Source organism: Pan troglodytes, chromosome 20 (assembly GCF_028858775.2).
Source record: "Pan troglodytes isolate AG18354 chromosome 20, NHGRI_mPanTro3-v2.0_pri, whole genome shotgun sequence".
NCBI lineage: Eukaryota > Metazoa > Chordata > Mammalia > Primates > Hominidae > Pan > Pan troglodytes.
Genome location: NC_072418.2, coordinates 26,002,687 through 26,023,434, shown reverse-complemented (window position 1 = coordinate 26,023,434; position 20,748 = coordinate 26,002,687). Strand labels below are relative to the sequence as shown.

The following is a 20,748-nucleotide window of genomic DNA, read 5'->3' as shown; positions in this document are numbered from 1 at the left end:
TCTTGGCCTTTTGAACAAAGAATTGGATGAAACAGCAAAGCAAGAAAAGAATGAAGCAACAAAGGAACAAAACGGGTTTATTGAAAATGAAATTACACTCTGCAGTGTGAAAGTGGGCCCGAACAATGGCTTAAGGTCCCAGACAACAGAATTTTCTTGGGTTCAGATATCCCCTAGAGGTTTCCCATTGGCCACTTGTTGCTCACCTCATGTAAATGAAGTGGTGGCCCACAATTGCTCTGATTAGTTGCAGAAAGAAACCAATCAGATGCTGAAGCGAAGTTAAAAAGGTCACAATCCTCTGCAAATATCCAATTGATTGCAAAAGCAACCAATTAGAGGCTAAGGTGAAGTTACAAAGTGTCACTTTTATTCAAATAGAGACTCAGCCCACAATCAGTCTGAATGGTTGTGGACAGCCAATTTCCTATCTGCCTCACAGAAAAGGTGGGGATTTGCAAAGGCAATAGCCTCTGGTCTTTTTGTTACTTAGGCATGGAAAGTTAGTTTTCCTTTCCATTTAGGTCTAGGAATTCGGTGTGAAATGGTCTTAGGTTCCCTGCCTCCAGACCCTATTCTCCTGCCTCATTAGTACATGTGTACCTCATGGTTTCCAAATGCAGACTTATTTAGATGTTGCTGCCTTCTGTTTATTCTGTAAACTTTAAAGAGCCAGCAAAGAATATGAAAATTGGTAGTCTTCATTTGAGAAGTATTTGTGTTGTAACAAGAGTGCTGAGTGTAAGGGACTCCATGCTGTGCCTGCTTTCTCTAATGCTAATCATGAGCCCCAGAAGAGCAATTGATAGGGAACATTAATGGGTTTAAAATACCCATTAATGGCTGGCTGCCATGGCTCATGCCTTTAATCCCAGCACTTTGGGAGGCCAAGTTGGGCGAATCACTAGAGGTCTGGAGTTTGAGACCAGCCTGACCAACATGGTGAAACCCTGCCTCTACTTTAAATACACAAAAAATTAGCTGCTTGTGGTGGCAGGCGCCTGTGTTATCCCAGCTACTCAAGGCTGAGGCAGGAGAATCGCTTGAACCCAGGGGGCGGAGGTTGCAGTGAGTCGAGATCGCGCCACTGCACTCCAGCCTGCGCTACAGAGCGACACTCCATCACACACACACACACAAAAACCCAAAGAACAAAAAAACCACTCATGAACCCTAAGTCTGCAGAATTACATCACAGAGAGTGGAGCCACAGTTTCCAAGTATTTTTTAAGCCCATTAAAGCTTTAAAGGCAATGCCCAGCTAAGTGGTTTTCAGCCCAGGTTTGATTTTTTTTTTTTTTTTTTTGAGGTGGGGTCTTGCTCTGTGCCCAGGCTGGAGTGCAGTGGTGCGATTTCAGCTCACTGCAACCTCCACCTCCTGGGTTCAAGCGATTCTCCTGCCTCAGCCTCCTGAGTAGCTGGGATTATAAGCAAGTGCCACCTCAGCTGGCTAATTTTTGTATTTTTAGTAGAGATGGGGTTTCACCATGTTGGCCAGGCTGGTCAGGAACTCCTGACCTCAAGTGATCCCCCCGTCTTGGCCTCCCAAAGTGCTGAGATAACAGGTGTGAGCCACCATGCCCAGCCCAGGTTTCTAATTAAGATTACATGGCCAGTTTGCAGAAATATCTACTTGTGCCCTATCCACAGGTCTGTTTATTCTTCTGGGCGGAGGTATCATGTTTTGTTTTTTGTTTTTGAGACGGAGTCTCACTCCGTTGCTCAGGCTGGAGTACAGTGGTGCGACCTGAGGTTACTGCAACATTCGCCTGCCAGGTTTAAACGATTCTCCTGCCTCTGCCTTCCAAGTAGCTGAGATTACAGGCACGTACCATTATGCCTGGCTAATTTGTGTATTTTTAGTAGAGATGGGGTTTTGCCATGTTGGCCAGGTTGTTCTCAAACTCCTGGCCTCGAGTGATCTGCCCACTTTGGCCTCCCAAAGTGCTGCGATTACAGGTGTGAGCCACTGTTCCCGCCCATGTTGTTTTAATTAAGTGCCTCTTGTGACTCTAACGTGAGGCCAAAATCAAGTATGAGGGGTTCAAGATATATTCATGAGAGTTCTACCTTTGCTCTAAAGAATGGTCAAAGGGCTGGTTCTGTTTGGTTTGGTAGTGACAGGAAAGTGTGGCCCGTATTTTCATTGCTGTAGCAGAAATTGCTGATGTCCATGGCAGGGGAGGGCACCTGAGGACAGAAGAAAAGGAACTTTTACTTTTATCTCTGTGGAGCAGCTCATGGTTCCTGAATCGCTTCTGGTATGAAGGACAGAAATGGGTGGACTTTTTCTGTGAGTCTTGGTCCTTCTGCCTGTGAGTGTGGTGGTACCAGGTAAACATGTGGTGCTGATACCTTTAAAGGCATATTCTCCAGATGCAGGTGTAATTTGTCCAGAGAATCGCATGTGAAAAGAATTTTCAGAGAAAGGAAAAAATGGCTTTTTTTCAGTTAAACATGTCTCAGATCAAGAGCTGTGTCCGCTCTGCCTCCTGGAATGCCATGCGTTTAGTACTTGCAAACTTTGACTTCTCTACTTGGGTTTTTTCTCCCTAATGAGTTTGTTTTAACTACTTCTAAAAACTCTTATGATAGTCAAGAGTCTCTGAAAAGTACTTCTTTTCCATATACCAGAGCCTTCTCTACATCATGACTTCTTATATGCCATGCAGAATTCTCACGATTATTTTATAATCTGCAATATTAAAAATGTTACCTGTGGCTATTGAACATGCAAAGGTGTAGATAACTCAACATTTCTATTGGGAAAACCTGCGGTCCTTAGTAAAAATGGAGAACATCTAATGTTGAGGCTCCATCTGTGTTCTCAATTAGCTATTATTTAAACAAGATAGTGTTTATTACACAGAAGCTTGTGAAGCACTCAAAAAGCTACGTGTTTGTGTTTATGCCCTTAATTATGTATTTTTTTGAGACGGAGTCTCACTCTTGTTGCCCACGCTGGAGTGCAATGGTACGATCTCAGCTCACTGCAATCTCCACTCACCACAGCCTCCACCTCCCAGGTTCAAGCCATTCTCGTGATTCTCCTGCCTCAGCCTCCTGAGTAGCTGGGATTACATGCATGCGCCACCACGCCTGGCTAATTTTATATTTTTAGTAGAGATTGGGTTTCTCCATGTTGGTCAGGTGGGTCTTGGAACTCCCGACCTCAGGTGATCTGCCCGCCTCGGCCTCCCAAAGTGCTGGTATTAAAGGCATGAGCCACTGTGCCTGACCTATTATATATGTTATTATTTAGAAAATTATTATATATACACTGGTGTTGTGGCTCTTGTGCCACTCTGTTTTCTCAGGGTTAGAGAACACATTAGGAAATATTTCTGTGTAAAAAATATGATTTTATTGGATAATTTCAGTCACTCCTATAAATCAGAACCTGTTCTCTTTAGTCTCTCATTTTACCTTGAGTCAAATTATAATCTCTGTTGGCTACCTGGTGAATATGTTTGTGTGTATGTGTTTTTCAGGGACTGTTGACATTTAGGGATGTGGCCATAGAATTCTCTCTGGAAGAATGGCAATGCCTGGACACTGCACAGCGGAATTTATATAAAAATGTGATTTTAGAGAACTACAGAAACCTGGTCTTCCTGGGTAAGGATAACTTAAACACATAGTTTCTTTTTTTTTGTTTTTCTTTTGAGACGGAGTCTGACTCTGTCACCAGGCTAGAGTGCAGTGGTGCGATCTTGGCTCACTGCAACCTCCGCCTCCCGGGTTCAAGCAATTCTCGTGCCTCAGCCTTCCAAGTAGCTGGGACTACAGGCGTGAGCCACCATGCCTAGCTAATTTTTTTTTGTATTTTTGGTAGAGACAGGGTTTCACCATGTTGTCCAGGCTGGTCTCGAACTCATGACCTCAGATGAGCCATTCGCCTCGGCCTCCCAAAGTGCTGGGATTACTGGTGTGAGCCACCATGCCTGTCCCAACAGACAGTTTCTAATATACCGTAAAGGTTTCATTTCTCTTCTTTGTAGAATATATTTTGGTAATGTATGCTTTGCATAAATGAGTTTCAGATCCCTGTTTTTGAGAAAATCTTAAGGATTTGTCTGTATAGAGAAGAATTTCTTTAGTATGTTTCATCTTGATCTGAACTTACCACATTCCTGAGCTGATCTGTGTCCTTCACTCTAGTGGTAATTTCAGAAGTTTAGTGGCATAAAATATTGTTGCCCACACCTTAAAATCTAATTGCCAACACCAAGTTTTGATTCAGTAGTACTGGGTAGTGAAATTAAGAACCTACAAATTTAGAATATTTTCTAAGTATTTAAAAATTTCTGTTATAAGTCAGTATTTTGGGATTAATTTACTAGACTATTCCATTACATTCTCTTTACTGAGCACATTACTAGGTTGGTAATTGGAGAATATGAGCAAGATTCATGTTATTTATTTTTTAATAAAACAGGTATTGCTGTCTCTAAGCAAGACCTGATCACCTGTCTGGAGCAAGAAAAAGAGCCTTTGGCTGTGAAGAGACATGAGATGGTGAATGAACCCCCAGGTAAGTGAGAATGAAAGTGAATACAACAGGTGACACTGATGAGAGGTCCAAAGGTCAAAGAGAAAGCCAGTCCTTAAAATGTGATTTGGGAAGCCGTGTTTTAAAGGAAATAGTTTCTGGAAAGCCTGAGTATTTTATGCTCTCACATTTGAGCATTTTCTGTCTTATGCTTTTAAATTCTCTAAGGTTTCTGTTTACATTTTTGGTAATTTTCCTTTAAGTTTTCGGTGAGAACCAGTGTCCGCTTCATGGCATACAAGAGACTGTGCAATCTGAATCCTTACTCATTTTTTTTGGAGGCACAGAAATACCTACATAATTTTGAGAAACTGTTAAATGATTTTTTAAGTTCTTTTTTTCCATCTTGTCTGAAACGTATGAGAAGTGGTTTCTTTTCTATTGTTTTCTTTCCTTCTTTTTTTTTGAGACAGAGTCTTGCTCTGTAGCCCAGGCTGGGGTGCAGTGCTACAGTCTGGACTCACTGTAACTTTTGCCTCTTGGGTTTAAGTAGTTCTCCTGTCTCAGCCTCCCAAATAGCTGGGATTACAAGCACGTGCCACCACACCTGGCTAATTTTGTGTTTTTAGTAGAGATGGGGTTTCACCATGTTGGCCAGGCTGGTCTCAAACTCCTGCCCTCAGGTCATTTGCTTGCCTTGGCTTCCCAAAGTGCTGGGATTACAGGTGTGAGCCACTATTCCCCGCCCTTTTTTTTTTCATTTTTCTACACATTTTACTTGTTTGTATTTCTATAGTCTTCTAATGTAGTCTTGAAATTATAAAGGGCTGGGAATCGGCTCAAGGGCCAGGCACGGTGGCTCACGCCTGTAATCCCAGCACTTTGGGAGGCTGAGGTGGGCGGATCAGGAGGTCAGATAAAAACTAGAAAGAAGCTTTCTGAGAAACTGCTTTGTGATGTGTGCATTCATCTCACAGAGATAAATCTTTCTTTTGATTCAGCAGTTTGGAAACCTGGCTAACATGATGAAACCCCGTGTCTACTAAAAATACAAAAAATTAGCCAGGTGTGGTGGCACACATCTGTAATCCCAGCTACTCAGGAGGCTGAGGCAGGAGAATCGCTTGAACCCGGGAGGTGGAGGTTACAGTGAGCCAAGTTTGTGCCACTGCACTCCAGCCTGGCTATAGAGTGGGACTCCGTCTCAAAAAAAAAAAAAAAAGAAAATTACAAAGTATGATATTCTTCTACTTTGTTCTTTTTTCTCAAGCTTGCTTCGGCTATTTAAAGTATATCATACTTTCATTTAAATTTTAGAATTATATTTTTTATTACTGTGAAAAACAAATGCCACTGGAATTTTGATAGGGAGTCTTGAATCTATAGATCATTTTGGATAACATGGCACTTTAACAGTATTTATTCTTTCAGTTCATAGACATAAAATATTTTCAAGTTTATTTATGTCTTTTCTAATATCTTTCACTGATATATCTCTCACTGTAAAGATTTTGTACCTCCTTGGTTAAATTTGTTCTCAGAAATTTATTATTTTAATGCTATTGTAAATAAGTTTTTTTCTCTATTTTATCAGAGAGTTTAAGTTTATGGAACCCTAACTTGTATGTTAGTTTTATATTTTTCTGATTTACTGAGTGTATTTACAAGTTTTAATGTACTGTTTATGTTTATATATATGATCATATGAGCTACAGCCAGCAACTTTTTACTTATGTGTCTTCAATTTCAATTGCTCTTTTTCATTTTTCAACTAATTCTTCTGCCAATACTTTCAGTGTTATGTTAAACTAGCAGCATTGACAATGGGCACAATATAGTTTTGCATTGGCATCTGTGTACAGAAGGAGAAAACACCTCAAGTTTTTATAAACTGGTTTCAGAAGGTAAAGATCTTTTGTTGGACGCTCAGGGTGATGGGATGCCCTCTGGGTTTGTAGTGGAGGGGGGTTGTAGCTTTGTCACAAGGCTGCTGGGTCTGCACTAGGGTCTACCTTTAGTTGGCTTGTCCTAAAAAACTTGGGTAGTTTAAATTCCCATTTTGGACAGACTGAATTTTGGCAGGGGATTTTGCTCTGTAGGGCAGACACTAGGGCAGGTTTTTGCAGTAGGGTCTGCATATGGTGGGCCTTATATCAAAATGTGAATGACTATGGCTTTCAGCGAGTACCAGAAAGGATCTTTCCAGGTCACTGTGTGGGTTTCTGTATAGGCAGAACTGACCATAAACTGTGGCTCAGCGAGCTGGAACTGAGTCATTGAACTGCTTCAAGGACCACAGTAAAGGCTAAGGTCCTTTACCTTAGGCCAGTCCACATGGCTATAAATGGGTATCTTCCTCTGGGCCTCTGGAAAAGCAGAATCTCTCCCAGACTTTGGCTGGGAGGAGTTTGGGATGGTTACATAGTAAGTTCAGAATTCTTAGTGGGACCAAGTTGGGTGGGCCATTTCCTAGTCTGTAGTTAAGAACAGGGATCCTGTAGTTTGCACCTGAATGAGGGCCTGCCTTCTGAAAAGAAGACTTTTAAATCTTAGGCTTTATCAGAGTTCCACAACTCCCTCTCTCTCTGGATCTCAAAGCTCTCAAAGGCACTTATTTTGAGATGGAGTCTTGCTACATACATAATTCAGGCTGATTTTGAAATCCTAACCTGAAGCAATTCTCTAAACTTAATATACCATGTATCTTTCATTACAGGTGTGAGCCATGATGCCTGGCAATCTCATAAAGGCATTTTTGTCAGGGATGGCTGACAAATTGTCTTGCTGTGCAGGAGATAACAAAATAGGGCACCTTTTATTCTCCCATCTTACCAATTTCACTCCTGCTATACATTTTTATTCTCCATTTTCTGTTTCAATTTTGTCTGTAATTTTAGATTTAGAAATTTAGAACAATATGCTAGAATTTACATGTAATGTCTAAAGTAAATTAGATAATTTGTAGGCACTCCATATTTACTAAAACTGTTACTTATAAATTTAGGCTTGATGTAGGAAAAAATAATTCTATGATTTGCACCCATTTTGTCCAGCCTGTATCTAAATAATATAATTTATTTGCAGATATTTGTTTTATATATCAGACACTCTAACCATATTCTGCAATATATATATTTTTATATATTTAACATTTTATATATAGATATAGATCTCTATCTATAGATCTCTATCTATAGATCTCTATAGATCTCTATCTATAGATCTCTATCTATCTATAGAGATCTATAGATCTCTATCTATCTATAGAGATCTATAGATCTCTATCTATCTATAGAGATCTATAGATCTCTATCTATCTATAGAGATCTATAGATCTCTATCTATCTATAGAGATCTATAGATCTCTATCTATCTATAGAGATCTATAGATCTCTATCTATCTATAGAGATCTATAGATCTCTATCTATCTATAGAGATCTATAGATCTCTATCTATCTATAGAGATCTATAGATCTCTATCTATCTATAGAGATCTATAGATCTCTATCTATCTATAGAGATCTATAGATCTCTATCTATCTATAGAGATCTATAGATCTCTATCTATCTATAGAGATCTATAGATCTCTATCTATCTATAGAGATCTATAGATCTCTATCTATCTATAGAGATCTATAGATCTCTATCTATCTATAGAGATCTATAGATCTCTATCTATCTATAGAGATCTATAGATCTCTATCTATCTATAGAGATCTATAGATCTCTATCTATCTATAGAGATCTATAGATCTCTATCTATCTATAGAGATCTATAGATCTCTATCTATCTATAGAGATCTATAGATCTCTATCTATCTATAGAGATCTATAGATCTCTATCTATCTATAGAGATCTATAGATCTCTATCTATCTATAGAGATCTATAGATCTCTATCTCTATAGATATATCTATATAGAGATATAGATCTATATCTCTATAGATATCTATAGATATATATATAGCAATGTAAGGCTATTTTTTTGCTTCTAAAGTTGGATTACAGCAGTTTTGTTTTGTGTAACAATAGCATATATTTAAGACGTAAAATTTCTGTCTTTTTTTTGAGACAGAGTCTTGCCCTGTCGTCCAGCCTGAAGTTCAGTGGTACAATCTCTGCTTACTGCAACCTCCACCTCCCAGGTTCAAGTGATTCTCCTGTCTCAGCCTCCTGAGTAGCTGGGACTATAGGCACATGCCACCATGCCTGGCTAATTTTTGTACTTTTAGTAGAGATGGGGTTTCACCATGTTGGCCAAGCTGGTCTTGAACTCCTGACCTCGTGATCCATCTTCCTTAGCCTCCCAAAGTTCTGGTACAGGTGTGAGCCACAGAGCCTGGCCCAAAATTGTCTTTGTTTTTTGTTTGTTTTTTTTTAATTTTGAGATGGAGTTTTGCTCCTGTTTCCCAGGCTGGAGTGCAATGGTGCAATCTTGACTCACTCCAACCTCTGCCTACCGGGTTTAAGCAATTCTCCTGTCTCCACCTCCTGAGTATCTAGGATTACAGGTGTGCGCCACCACACCTGGCTAATTTTTGTGCATTTTTAGTAGAGACAGGGTTTCACCGTGTTGCCGAGTCTGGTCTCAAACCCCTGAACTTGTGATCTGCCAACCTCACCTCCTAATGTGCTGGGATTACAGACGTGAGCCACTGCATCTGGCCTAGACACTTCATTTTTAATGCTACATCAGTGTTGCCTGCAAGATTTTATGAGTAAACGTTTCTCTTACTATGGTTTTGCCATTCCGTATTAGTGTGTTTTTTCAGTTTGACATCTGTTTATTGTTTTTTTGTTTTGCCATTTTAGACAATTTGCAATTGTTGGTACACTTTGTGGGATTTAATTAAGAAATAAATCAGCCACATATCTATCCCAATCAGATTACATATGTGTGTTTATCTATGAATATGACCCCAATTTTGGTTATGGCTTATCTTGTATGTATTCTTTCTTAGCTGATTTTCAATGATTGTTTTATCTTGTCTAAGTGATTAGTCATGGAGATAGTCTTTTTTTGTTCTTTCGAGATGGAGTTTCACTCTTGTTGCCCAGGCTGGAGTGCAGTGGTGTGATCTCCGCCCACTGCAACCTCTGCCTCCCAGGTTGAAGTGATTCTCCTGCTTCAGCCTCCCAAGCAGATGGGATTACAGGCATGCGCTACCACACCCAGCTAATTTTTTGTATTTTTAGTAGAGACGAGGTTTCTCCATGTGGTCAGGCTGGTCTCCAACTCCCGACGTCAGGTGATTCACCTGCCTTGGCCTCCCAAAGTACTGGGATTACAAGTCGTGAGCCACCACACCCGGTGAGATAGTCTTATTTTCACCATGTGTTTAATAATAAATATATATTTCTTTTGTGTGAGAGAAACACTTTTGTGATTTGAAGGTAATTCATGTAAAGATTTATAATTCTGTATTTTTTCCATTTTTTCTTTTAAAAAATTTAATTGTAAAACCACATAAATTTTACCATCTAAAATCTATTGAAGTGTGTATTTCAGGGCCAGGCATGGTAGTGGCTCACATCTTTGATCCCAGGATTTTGGGAGGCCAAGGCAGGAGAATTGCTTGAGCTCAAAAGTATGAGACTAGCCTGGGAAACGTATGGAGATTCTCTGTCTACAAAAAATTTTTAAAAATAGCCAGGCATGGTGGTGTGCACCTGTGGTCCCAGCTTTTTGGGAGATTGATGGTGCAGGATTACTTTAGCCTGGCAGTTTGAGGCTACAGTGAGCCATAATTGTGCCACTTTACTCAAACTTGAATGACAGAGTGAGAACCTGTCTCAAAAAAACTGTACATTTCAGCCATGTTTAGTATATTTGTATTGTTATGCAAAAGACTTCTATAAATTTTTCATCTTGTGAAACTAAAACTCAATACCCATTAACAACTGCCCATTTAATCCTCTCTCCAGCCGTTGACAAACACCCTTGCACTTTCTATGAGTGTGACTAATTAAGATATCTCACATAAGTGGAATCATATAGTATCCATCATTTTGTTACTGGCTTACTTCAGGTGACATAATATTCTCAAAGTTTATCTTAAAATGTTGACTAGATTTATTTAAGGCTGAGTAATCCATTGTGTGTGTGTGTGTGTGTGTGTATATATATACCTTTTTTGTTTTTTTGAGATGGAGTCCCATTTTGTCATCCAGGCTGGAGTGCAGTGGCACTATCTCGGCTCACTGCAACCTCTGCATCCTGGGTTCACGTTATTCTCCTGCCTCAGCCTCCTGTGTAGCTGGGACTACAGGCACATGCCACCACACCCAGCTAATTTTTGTGTTTTTAGTAGAGAAGGGGTTTCACCATGTTGGCCAGGCTGGTCCCAAACTCCTGACCTCAGGTAATCTGCCCACCTGAGCCTCCCAAAGTGCTAGGATTATAGGCATGAGCCACTGCTAATGCATTTTTTATAGAGATTATGTTGAATTTGTTCACCACTTTTGGTTGCATTGACATTTTTGAAAAATTAAGTGTTTTGGCCCTTGAGCCAAGAATATGTTGAACACTGTTTTATTTTCATATATTTTTCAATTTGCCAATTTTACTTTTCCTTTTAATTTTTTGTTTTATTCACTTTTGGTCAGAAAATGTTTATAATTTTGGTTTTCCTAAATTTATTTGTTGTTGCTGTTAGAAGATTTTACTGTGTCACTCAGGCTGGAGTGCAGTGGCGTAATTTTGGCTCACTGCAGCCATAACCTCCCAGGCTCAAGTGATCCTTTTACCTCAGTCTCCCAAGTAGCTGGCACTACAGACGTGCCATGGCTGCTACCATGCCTGGCTATTTTTTTGATTATTTGTAGGAACAGGGTCTCGCTATGTTGCCCAGGCTGGTGTCAAATTTCTGGCCCAGCTGGGTCTTCCAAAGTGTTGAGATTATAGGCATGCGCCCAGCCAGCATTCTTAAATTTAATAAGACTTGATTTGTGTCCTAACAGAATACACCAGGTGCAAATAAGAATATTGTGTATTTTCTTGCTTTTGATTGAAAAGGTTTGTACAGGTCTGTTAAGCCTATTTGGTCTGTGATATGGCTTGGATGTCTATGTTCTCCAAACCTCATATTGCAATGTAATCATCATTGTTGATTTGGGTCCTGATAGAAGGTGAATATGGGACCTAGTGGGAGGTGCTTAGGTCATGAGGGAGAGTTCCTCATGAATGGCTTGGCACTATCTTCTTGTTAATCAGTAAGTTTACACTCTGTTAATTCAAGTAAGAGCTAGTTCATTTAAAAAAAAAACAAAAAACCTGGCTTCTTTACCTGACACTTGCTTTGTATCTTACCATGTGATGTGTCCAGTTAATCTGTGCATTGCACTGTGATTGTAAGCTTCCTGAGACCCTCACCAGAAGCAGATGCTGGCACACGCTTTTTGTACAGTCTGCCGAACTGTGAGCCAAATAAACCTTTTTTCTTTATAAATTATCTACTCTCAGGTATTCCTCTATATGTAAATAATTGAAGTTTGCAATTTACTTTTTTTTTTTTTTTTTTGAGACAGAGTCTTGCTTTGTCACCCAGGCTGGAGTGTAATGGTGCGATCTTGGCCCACTGCAACCTTATCCTCCCAGGTTCAAGCAGTTCTCCTGCCTTAGTCTCCCAATTAGCTGGGACTACAGGCTCCCGCCACCATGCCTGGCTAATTTTTTTTCTATTTTTATTAGAGATGCGGTTTCACTATGTTGGCCAGTCTGGTCTTGAACTCCTGACCTCGTGATCCGCCCGCCTCAGCCTCCTAAAGTGCTGGGAGTACAGGTGTGAGTCACTGCACCTGGCTGTAATTTACTTCTGAAAACATTATGTTATATTGGGGAGTAGAAAAAGCTGTGTTGGGTAAATGTGACAGAATTTTTTTTTTTTTTCTATGTGGCTCTTTGCATTGTGCTCACCTGGGGCAACGCATACACTTAATTATGGCCTGTGGTGCCATCTTGCTTATGTAGTTTGTGTAATTTTATAAGTTAGGTTTGGAAAGTATATTTATCTGAGTCTGTAAAGTAATGTGTTATTTTTATTTCTTTCAGTAATGTGTTCTCATTTTGCCCAAGAGTTTTGGCCAGAGCAGAACATAAAAGATTCTTTTGAAAAAGTGACATTGAGAAGATATGAAAAATGTGGAAATGATAATTTTCAGTTAAAAGGCTGTAAAAGTGTGGATGAATGTAAGGTGCACAAGGGAGATTATAATGGACTTAACCAATGTTTACCAACTATGCAGAGCAAAATGTTTCAATGTGATAAATATGTGAAAGTCTTTAATAAATTTTCACATTCAGATAGACATAAGATAAAACATATGGAAAATAAACCTTTCAAATGTAAAGAATGTGGCAGATCATTTTGCATGCTTTCACACCTAACTCGACATGAAAGAAATTATACCAAGGTGAATTTCTGCAAATGTGAAGAATGTGAAAAAGCTGTTAACCAATCTTCAAAGCTTACTAAACATAAAAGAATTTATACTTGTGAGAAACTCTACAAATGTCAAGAATGTGACAGAACTTTTAACCAATTCTCAAACCTTACTGAATATAAAAAAGATTATACTCGAGAGAAACCATACAAATGTGAAGAATGTGGCAAAGCCTTTAACCAGTCCTCACACCTTACTACACATAAGATAATTCATACAGGAGAGAAACCCTACAAATGTGAAGAATGTGGCAAAGCCTTTAACCAGTTCTCAAATCTTACTACACATAAAAAAATTCATACTGGAGAGCAACCCTACATATGTGAAGAATGTGGCAAGGCTTTTACCCAATCCTCAACCCTTACTACACATAAGAGAATTCATACTGGAGAAAAACCCTACAAATGTGAAGAATGTGGAAAAGCTTTTAACCGATCCTCAAAACTTACTGAACATAAAAACATTCATACTGGAGAGCAACCCTACAAATGTGAGGAATGTGGCAAAGCTTTTAACCGATCCTCAAATCTTACAGAACATAGGAAAATTCATACCGAAGAGAAACCCTACAAATGTAAAGAATGTGGCAAAGCTTTTAAACACTCCTCAGCCCTTACTACACATAAGAGAATTCACACTGGAGAGAAACCCTACAAATGTGAAGAATGTGGCAAAGCTTTTAACCGATCCTCAAAACTTACTGAACATAAGAAACTTCATACTGGAAAGAAACCCTACAAATGTGAAGAATGTGGCAAAGCTTTTATCCAATCCTCAAAACTTACTGAACATAAGAAAATTCATTCTGGAGAGATACCCTACAAGTGTGAAGAATGTGGCAAAGCTTTTAAACACTCCTCATCCCTTACTACACATAAAAGAATTCATACTGGGGAGAAACCCTACAAATGTGAAGAATGTGGCAAAGCTTTTAGCCGATCCTCAAAACTTACTGAACATAAGATAATTCATACTGGAGAGAAACCCTATAAATGTGAGAGATGTGACAAAGCTTTTAACCAATCTGCAAACCTTACTAAACATAAAAAAATACATACTGGAGAGAAACTACAAAACTGGAATGTGTGATAATGATTTTGACAACACCTCAAATTTTTCTAAATATAAAGGAAATCATACTGGTGAAAAATTCTAGAAATGTAAAGAATGTGTCAAAGACTTTAAATGGTTTTCACACTTCATTGTATGTAAGATAATTCATACTGGAGAAAACTACAAGTGTGAAGAATTTGGCAATACTGTTAATTAAGGCTCAAACCTTATTGCACAGGAAAGCATTTATACTTAAGAAAAATTGTACAAATATAAAGAGTGTAAAATAGCCATTAATATCTGTTGACATCTTAATATCAGAATGTTGGTACTTAATAAAAGCATTATAAATGCAATTACTGTCTAAAGATTTTAAGAAAATATAAGCCTTTAAAGTGAAGAAGAGTATTCGTTTTGAAGACAAAGATTACAAACATAAAGAGGGTTGTAGTACATTTACTGGTATCATAAAGCTTATCATATACATTTTGTACTAGAGAAAAACCCTGAAGCAGTTGCTCAAAGTTTTTTCAACATCAGTGAATCTGTATGGGAGAAAAACTCTGCAAATGTAATACATTTAGAAAAACACATTTTTTCAAAATCTATAGCTTTAGAAAACACCAGAGAGTTAGTACTAAAATATATTTCTGCAGGCCGGGCGCAGTGGCTCACACCTGTAATCCCAGCACATTGGGAGGCCAAGGTGGATGGATCACCTGAGGTCAGGTGTTCGAGACCAGCCTGGTCAACATAGCGAAACCCTGTCTCTACTAAAAATACAAAAATTAGCAAGGCATGGTGGTGAGTGCCTTTAATTCCAGCTACTCAGGAGGCTGAGGCAGGAGAATCGCTTGAACCGGAGGGGCAGAGGTTGCAGTGAGTCAAGATCGTGCCATTGCACTCTAGCCTGGGCAACAAGAGTGAAACTCCATCTCTCTCTCTCTCTCTCTCTCTCTGTATATATATATATATATATATATATCTGTGTATATATATATATATCTGTATATATATATATATCTGTATATATATATATCTGTGTATATATATATATATCTGTGTATATATATATATCTGTATATATATATATATATTTTTTTTTTTTGCAGATGTGGTAAATATAAAACAATATTTATTCTAAAATTAAGTCTATGTAAATATCAGATAACTCAGAAATATCTAAGGCACTGACACTTCAGACATTACAGTAAATCAGAATGCTGAGTATAAAAAATAATCCAGAACTAAAGTTGTTAGATAAATTATTTGTGTATAACTTTAAAAGGTGTAGAAAATTTTTTGAAAAGTTATAATTACATTGAAATTAATACTTTTTTCCTTAAAAAATACAGATTATTTGCAACATGAATAATGTAATTCAACTCTCAAAATTCAAAACTCTTCTTGTTTTCTTCATTTCTATTGTATTCAACTTGTGACTAATTGTTACATCAGAGATAGGAGAATTTTTTTTTATTAGTTGGGCATTATGATCTTTTTTATGGAAGGGTAAGGACATTAAAATGTAAGACACATAAAAATCTAAGTGGAGAGGCTCTTTTTGTTAATATAAGTGACACATGAGGTAGGTGTTCAGGGTAATATTCTGCATTATAGTGAGAAAAAAGCATTTTAAATTTTAGTTAAAATTAGTAAATTATTTTACTAATTGTACTTTTATGTAATAAAATGTACATTCTTAAAATTTTAAGTTATGTGTGAACTTAATATTTTATTAAAATTTTATTTAACATTTATAAAACTGCATTTAATAAAGTTATTATGCCACTAACTTTAACCTATTTCACTTTACTCACTGGTGTAGGCAAAAGATGGTAACATACTATTTGGTAACATAATGGACAAACATTTCTAGTAATCCCTTTTGCCAGTGACTTTAAACTGCAAGGAGGTTAAAGAATGTTCCCATAGGTTAAATATTTATTTCTCATCTAAGTTTATACTTTTTAATTTTTGTGGATACATTGTATGTGTATATTTATGCCATATATAGCACATTTTGATACAGACATATAATATGTAATAATTACATCAGGAAAAATTAAGTATCCATCATCTCCAGCATTTATCCTTTGTATTATAAACCAATTCTACAGTTTTAGTTTTTTTTAATGTACAATTGTTATTGACTACAGGGCTATTTTTATGGTTATGCTAAAAATTATATAGAAGTATAAATAAAGTCCACACATTCTGAGTCCTAAATAAGCATTAAAAAATTGTTATATGTATTTTTGAACATGTTGTTTCTCTGCCTGCAAACACATACAGACTTGTTAGTTTTGACTTACATAAAGTTAAATATATACATACATTACTCTTTTTTTTTTTCCAACACCCTGACAGCATTTTATTTCAAACTCTGATCCCTGCCCTGTGATTACAAAGAGGATGCTGCTGGTTGTCTCTCACAGTCCCTGCTGTGGGAAAAACTGATATCCAATGTTCTCTGAAACATACTGCCTTTCATCTAGACTCAGAAGCTAGACATAAAATTTAAAAAAGAAGAGTGTCCATGGCCATGTTATACCTGCCACCTGCTAGGGCCCAGTCATCAGTCATGGTTGCTGATGATGAGACTGCTGAAAAGACCTGAGCAGGATGGGAGAGAACAAAGGTAGTTCTTTTTATAGCATGAGGGGAATGGGAGACTTCAAAGCTTCCAGCAGCCTCATCACCCAGGCTTCACCCTAGAAGTCATTTTTGTCATCAGGCTAGCTGAGGCTTCTGGGCCTCTCCTTGTGCCTCTTCATATTCTTCTTCTGGTTTCAGCTGAGGGCCAGGGATCATCACCGTCTTAAGGATGGGCTGCTTAGGGGGTGCCCATGGGGGAACGATCTTGGTATGCATTCTCCAGCTTCCATAGGGGTTTGTCAACTGCTTTTCGAATACAACATACTCCAGGACATCCTTGGGTACATCTTCCTGTCCATACATCAACCGGCCAAACCGGTCATAGATGGCCAGAGTCTGCCGGGTGTGCATGCGTACGGTGATCTGGCCGTACACGTTGCCCTGGTTCATCATACTTGAACAGCGAACTTGAACAACATGGGAGGGCTCTAAAGATTCCACAAAGCTCCAGCGGACGGTCTTATATTTGATGTCCCAGGTCATGTCTGGAAAACAGTGTTCAGTTACCAAGGTATGAAGTCGGTCATGGTCTGAGTTGTTTAGACAAAGGTGAGCTTCAATAAAGATATCCTTAGCTTTTTCAGGGAAGTCCTTTATTTTAAAGTTGGCATCATAGTCTTTTATCCTCCGGATTGACACTTGTGATGCCATAGTCTTCTTCATTCGTTCAGTTCTCTCTATCAGTCCCTCCTTTGAAAGAGATGATATGCGTGCATCACCCTCAGGAGGAACATAGGCATCAAATATACCAGCTGTACAGGCCAGATGTATGGAACGGTTCGATTTTTCTGGAGGAATAACCAATCCTGCTTTCCGGGCATGTTGCATAAACTCCTTTTCTGTTTTAAATTTAGGTTGATAAATAGGAGGTGTGAAACGTTTTTTAGTTCTTACTGGAACTATAGCTGAGGACTGAGTCACCAGAACTGGCTGCCGAGACCACCAGCCCAAAACCCTCGATAAACAAGAGAACCCTTGAGGTATGGGGGCTGCCATCTTGTTCCCGCAAAGCCATACATTACTCTTAAGTTAAACCCTAGGTGTAAGAAAATCATGGAGTAAGTAAGCATGTTTGTGTGAGTATAAATTTGTACCTATTTTCAGAAGAAAAGAGCAATATTGGAACAAAACATTTTAGTAAGGTAACTAATTTACTAGAAAACTATAAACCTCAAAAATGCGGAAAGCAAATCTATACTCTTTCTACTGAATTACTGTAAAATAGTATGGCTTATGGGTTCAAAATCTTATGCAAATTTTGTTTTTACTTGATTGGTACTCATGCATAGCCCACATTTTTTTGTTGTTTCTTACAATTTTTTTTCTTTTATAGTTTATGAGGTTTTCATTATGTGAAGTGGTCAAAGATATAAACTATTTTTATAAAATTTAGTAGGGCACACAAAATAATTTTTAGATGTAGTTCCACAATTAGTGTATTGTTTTATTGAATTAAAACATTCTATTTTATTCTTTTAATTGAAGAACCTTATATAAGCCTATTTAAGTTATTATTCCTTTCACTTTTTATAATTGACAGAAGTAAATTTATTTGTTGATTGAGCCAGTTCAGGTATTGGGGGAACCCGCCCCCAATATTTCAACATAGGGTCTTTCTATTTTCCATAAGTGTCAGCCGGCTGAGAAATAGAGATAACACAGAGAAAGGAATTTTACAGCTGGGCTGCCAGGGGTGACATCACCTATCAGTAGGACCATGATGCCCGCCTGAGTCTCAGACCAGCAAGTTTTTATTAAGGGTTTCAAAAGGGGAGGGGGTGTAAGAACAGAGAGTAGGTACAAAGATCACATGCTTCAAAGAGCAAAAAGCAGAACCACTGATAAGGGTCTAACAAAGATCACGTTTCTGAGGGAACAGGGCAAAGGGCAAACGCAGAACCACTAATAAGGTTCCAACAAAGATCAAAGGGCAAAAGCAGAACCTCTGATAAGGGTCCAACAAAGATCACAGGGCAAAGGGCAAAAGCAGAACCACTGATAAGGGTGTATGTTCAGTAGTACATGTATTGTCTTGATAAACAACTGAAAACGGTTGGAGAGCAGAGAACCAGTCTGACCACAAATTTACCAGGGTTGAGTTTTCCCAACCCTAGTAAGCCTGAGGGTTCTGCAGGAGACCATGGCTTATCTCAGTCCTTATCTGAACTGTACAAGACAGACATTCCCAGAGCAGCCATTTATAGACCTCCCCCAGGAATGCATTCTTTTCCCAGAGTATTAATATTACTTGCTAGGAAAAGAATTTGGTGATATATTTCCTACTTGCACGTCCATTTATAGGCCCTCTGCAAAAAGAAAAATATGGCTCTTTTTGCCCGACCCCACAGGCAGTCAGACCTTATGGTTGTCTTCCCTTGTTCCATAAAAGTCGCTATTCTGTTCTTTTTCAAGGTGCACTGATTTCATATTTTTCAAGCACACATGTTTTACAATCAATCTGTACAGTTAATTATCACAGTGGTCCTGAGGTGATGTACATCCTCAGTTTATGAAGATAACAGGATTAAGAGATTAAAGACCGGCATAAGAAATTACAAAAGTATTATTTGAGAACTGATAAATGTCCATATTAAGATGAAATCTTCACAATTTATGTTCCTCTGCCACGGCTCCAGCCGGTCCCTCTGTTCAGGGTCCCTGACTTCCCATAACATTCAGGTAAGTACTAAGGAGGCTTCATAAGTCATGAGGATGTTTTAATATATAAATGTAGCAAAAAACATGACAGTGCTTGCCGAGTAACAGATGTTTTATAATCTGTAAATATTCCTGCTAGAGTTATTTTGTAACTTTAAGTCAGAGATGTAAAATATAAATGACAAAGAAAAAACATTGATTCTTTATGTGGAGAGGATCTTTTTTTAGGCAGCAAACCTGAATCTTGCTGAATATAAAGCAAAATTCTGCTTGTTTTATTTTCCAGTTATCTTCAGGTTTGTCTTAGGTGTTTTCCAACTTTGTATGACATCACAGCACTTCTTTTTTTCTGTTTTATAGCTACAATTTTCTCACTTTTTTAATGCCATGTCATTTCACATGCTACTTTGTAGGTTTTGATGAGAAAGTTGCTATTTTTAATGCACTTGAAAAATTGTTTTTTGGTCAAGTGCGATGGCTCACACCTGTAATCCCAGCATGTTGGGAGGCCGAGGCGGGCAGATCATGAGGTCAGGAGTTTGAGACCAGCCTGGCCAATGTGGTGAAACCCTGTCTCTACTAAAGATACAAAATAGCCAGGTGGGGTGGCATGCACCTGTAATCCCAGCTACTCAGGAGGCTGGGGCAGAAGAATCGCTTGAACCCAGGAGGCGGAGGTAGCAGTGAGCCGAGATTGCACCATTGCACTCCAGCCTAGGTGACAAGGCGAGACTGTCTCAAAAAAAGAAAGAAAAATTGATTTTAACTGGAGAGTTTGCTTATCAATGTAAGTTTTTTTGTTTTGTTTTTTTTGAGACGGAGTCTTGCTGTATCACCAGGCTGGAGTGCAGTGGCACGATCTCGGCTCGCTGCAACCTCCACCTCCCTAGTTCAAGCGATTCTCCTGCCTCAGCCTCCCAAGTGGCTGGGACTATAGGCATGTACCACCACACCCAGCTAAGTTTTTTGTCTTTTTAGTAGAGGTGGGATTTCACCATGTTGACCAGGATGGTCTCAATCTCTTGACCTCATGATTTGCCCACCTCAGCCTCCCAAAGTGCTGGGATTACAGGTGTGAGCCACTGTGCCCAGCCCGAACACCTGCCCTTTTAGTGTCTTTCATACCATTACCATCTGTAATAAATAAATGTGTATTTATTTTGTAAAACATTACATTTTGAAGTCTATGTACATTGTCAAATGCTCAATTTTAGGTAATGCTTCACATAGTTAACTCTGTGGTGAGAGCACATGATATTGTCTTAATTTTTTAAAAAAATGCAAATACATTATTATGAACTATAGTCACTATGCTGTAGAACATATTGTTTGAACTTATTTCTTCTGCCCAACTATAATTATGTATTGTTTGACAGATTTATTTTCAAGCTTCACTTTCTGAATACCTTGGCATCTGGTGGTCACTATGTTACTCTCTACTTC

At 38.4% G+C, this 20,748-nt stretch overlaps 1 protein-coding gene and 1 pseudogene across 1 annotated transcript in view; one reads left to right on the top strand and one right to left on the bottom strand.

Annotated features, from left to right (window-relative positions):
- Nucleotides 1-14,345, top strand: part of ZNF675 (zinc finger protein 675) — a 33,836-nt gene extending 19,491 nt beyond the window's left edge. Inside the window, 4 exon segments of the mRNA XM_512554.9 lie at nt 3,492-3,618; nt 4,439-4,534; nt 12,545-14,003; nt 14,005-14,345. Of these exon segments, the coding sequence (XP_512554.8) occupies nt 3,492-3,618; nt 4,439-4,534; nt 12,545-14,003; nt 14,005-14,092 (1,770 nt within the window). The 3' untranslated portion in view covers nt 14,093-14,345.
- On the bottom strand, nt 16,345-17,660 carry LOC455905 (mitochondrial ribosomal protein L45 pseudogene; annotated as a pseudogene).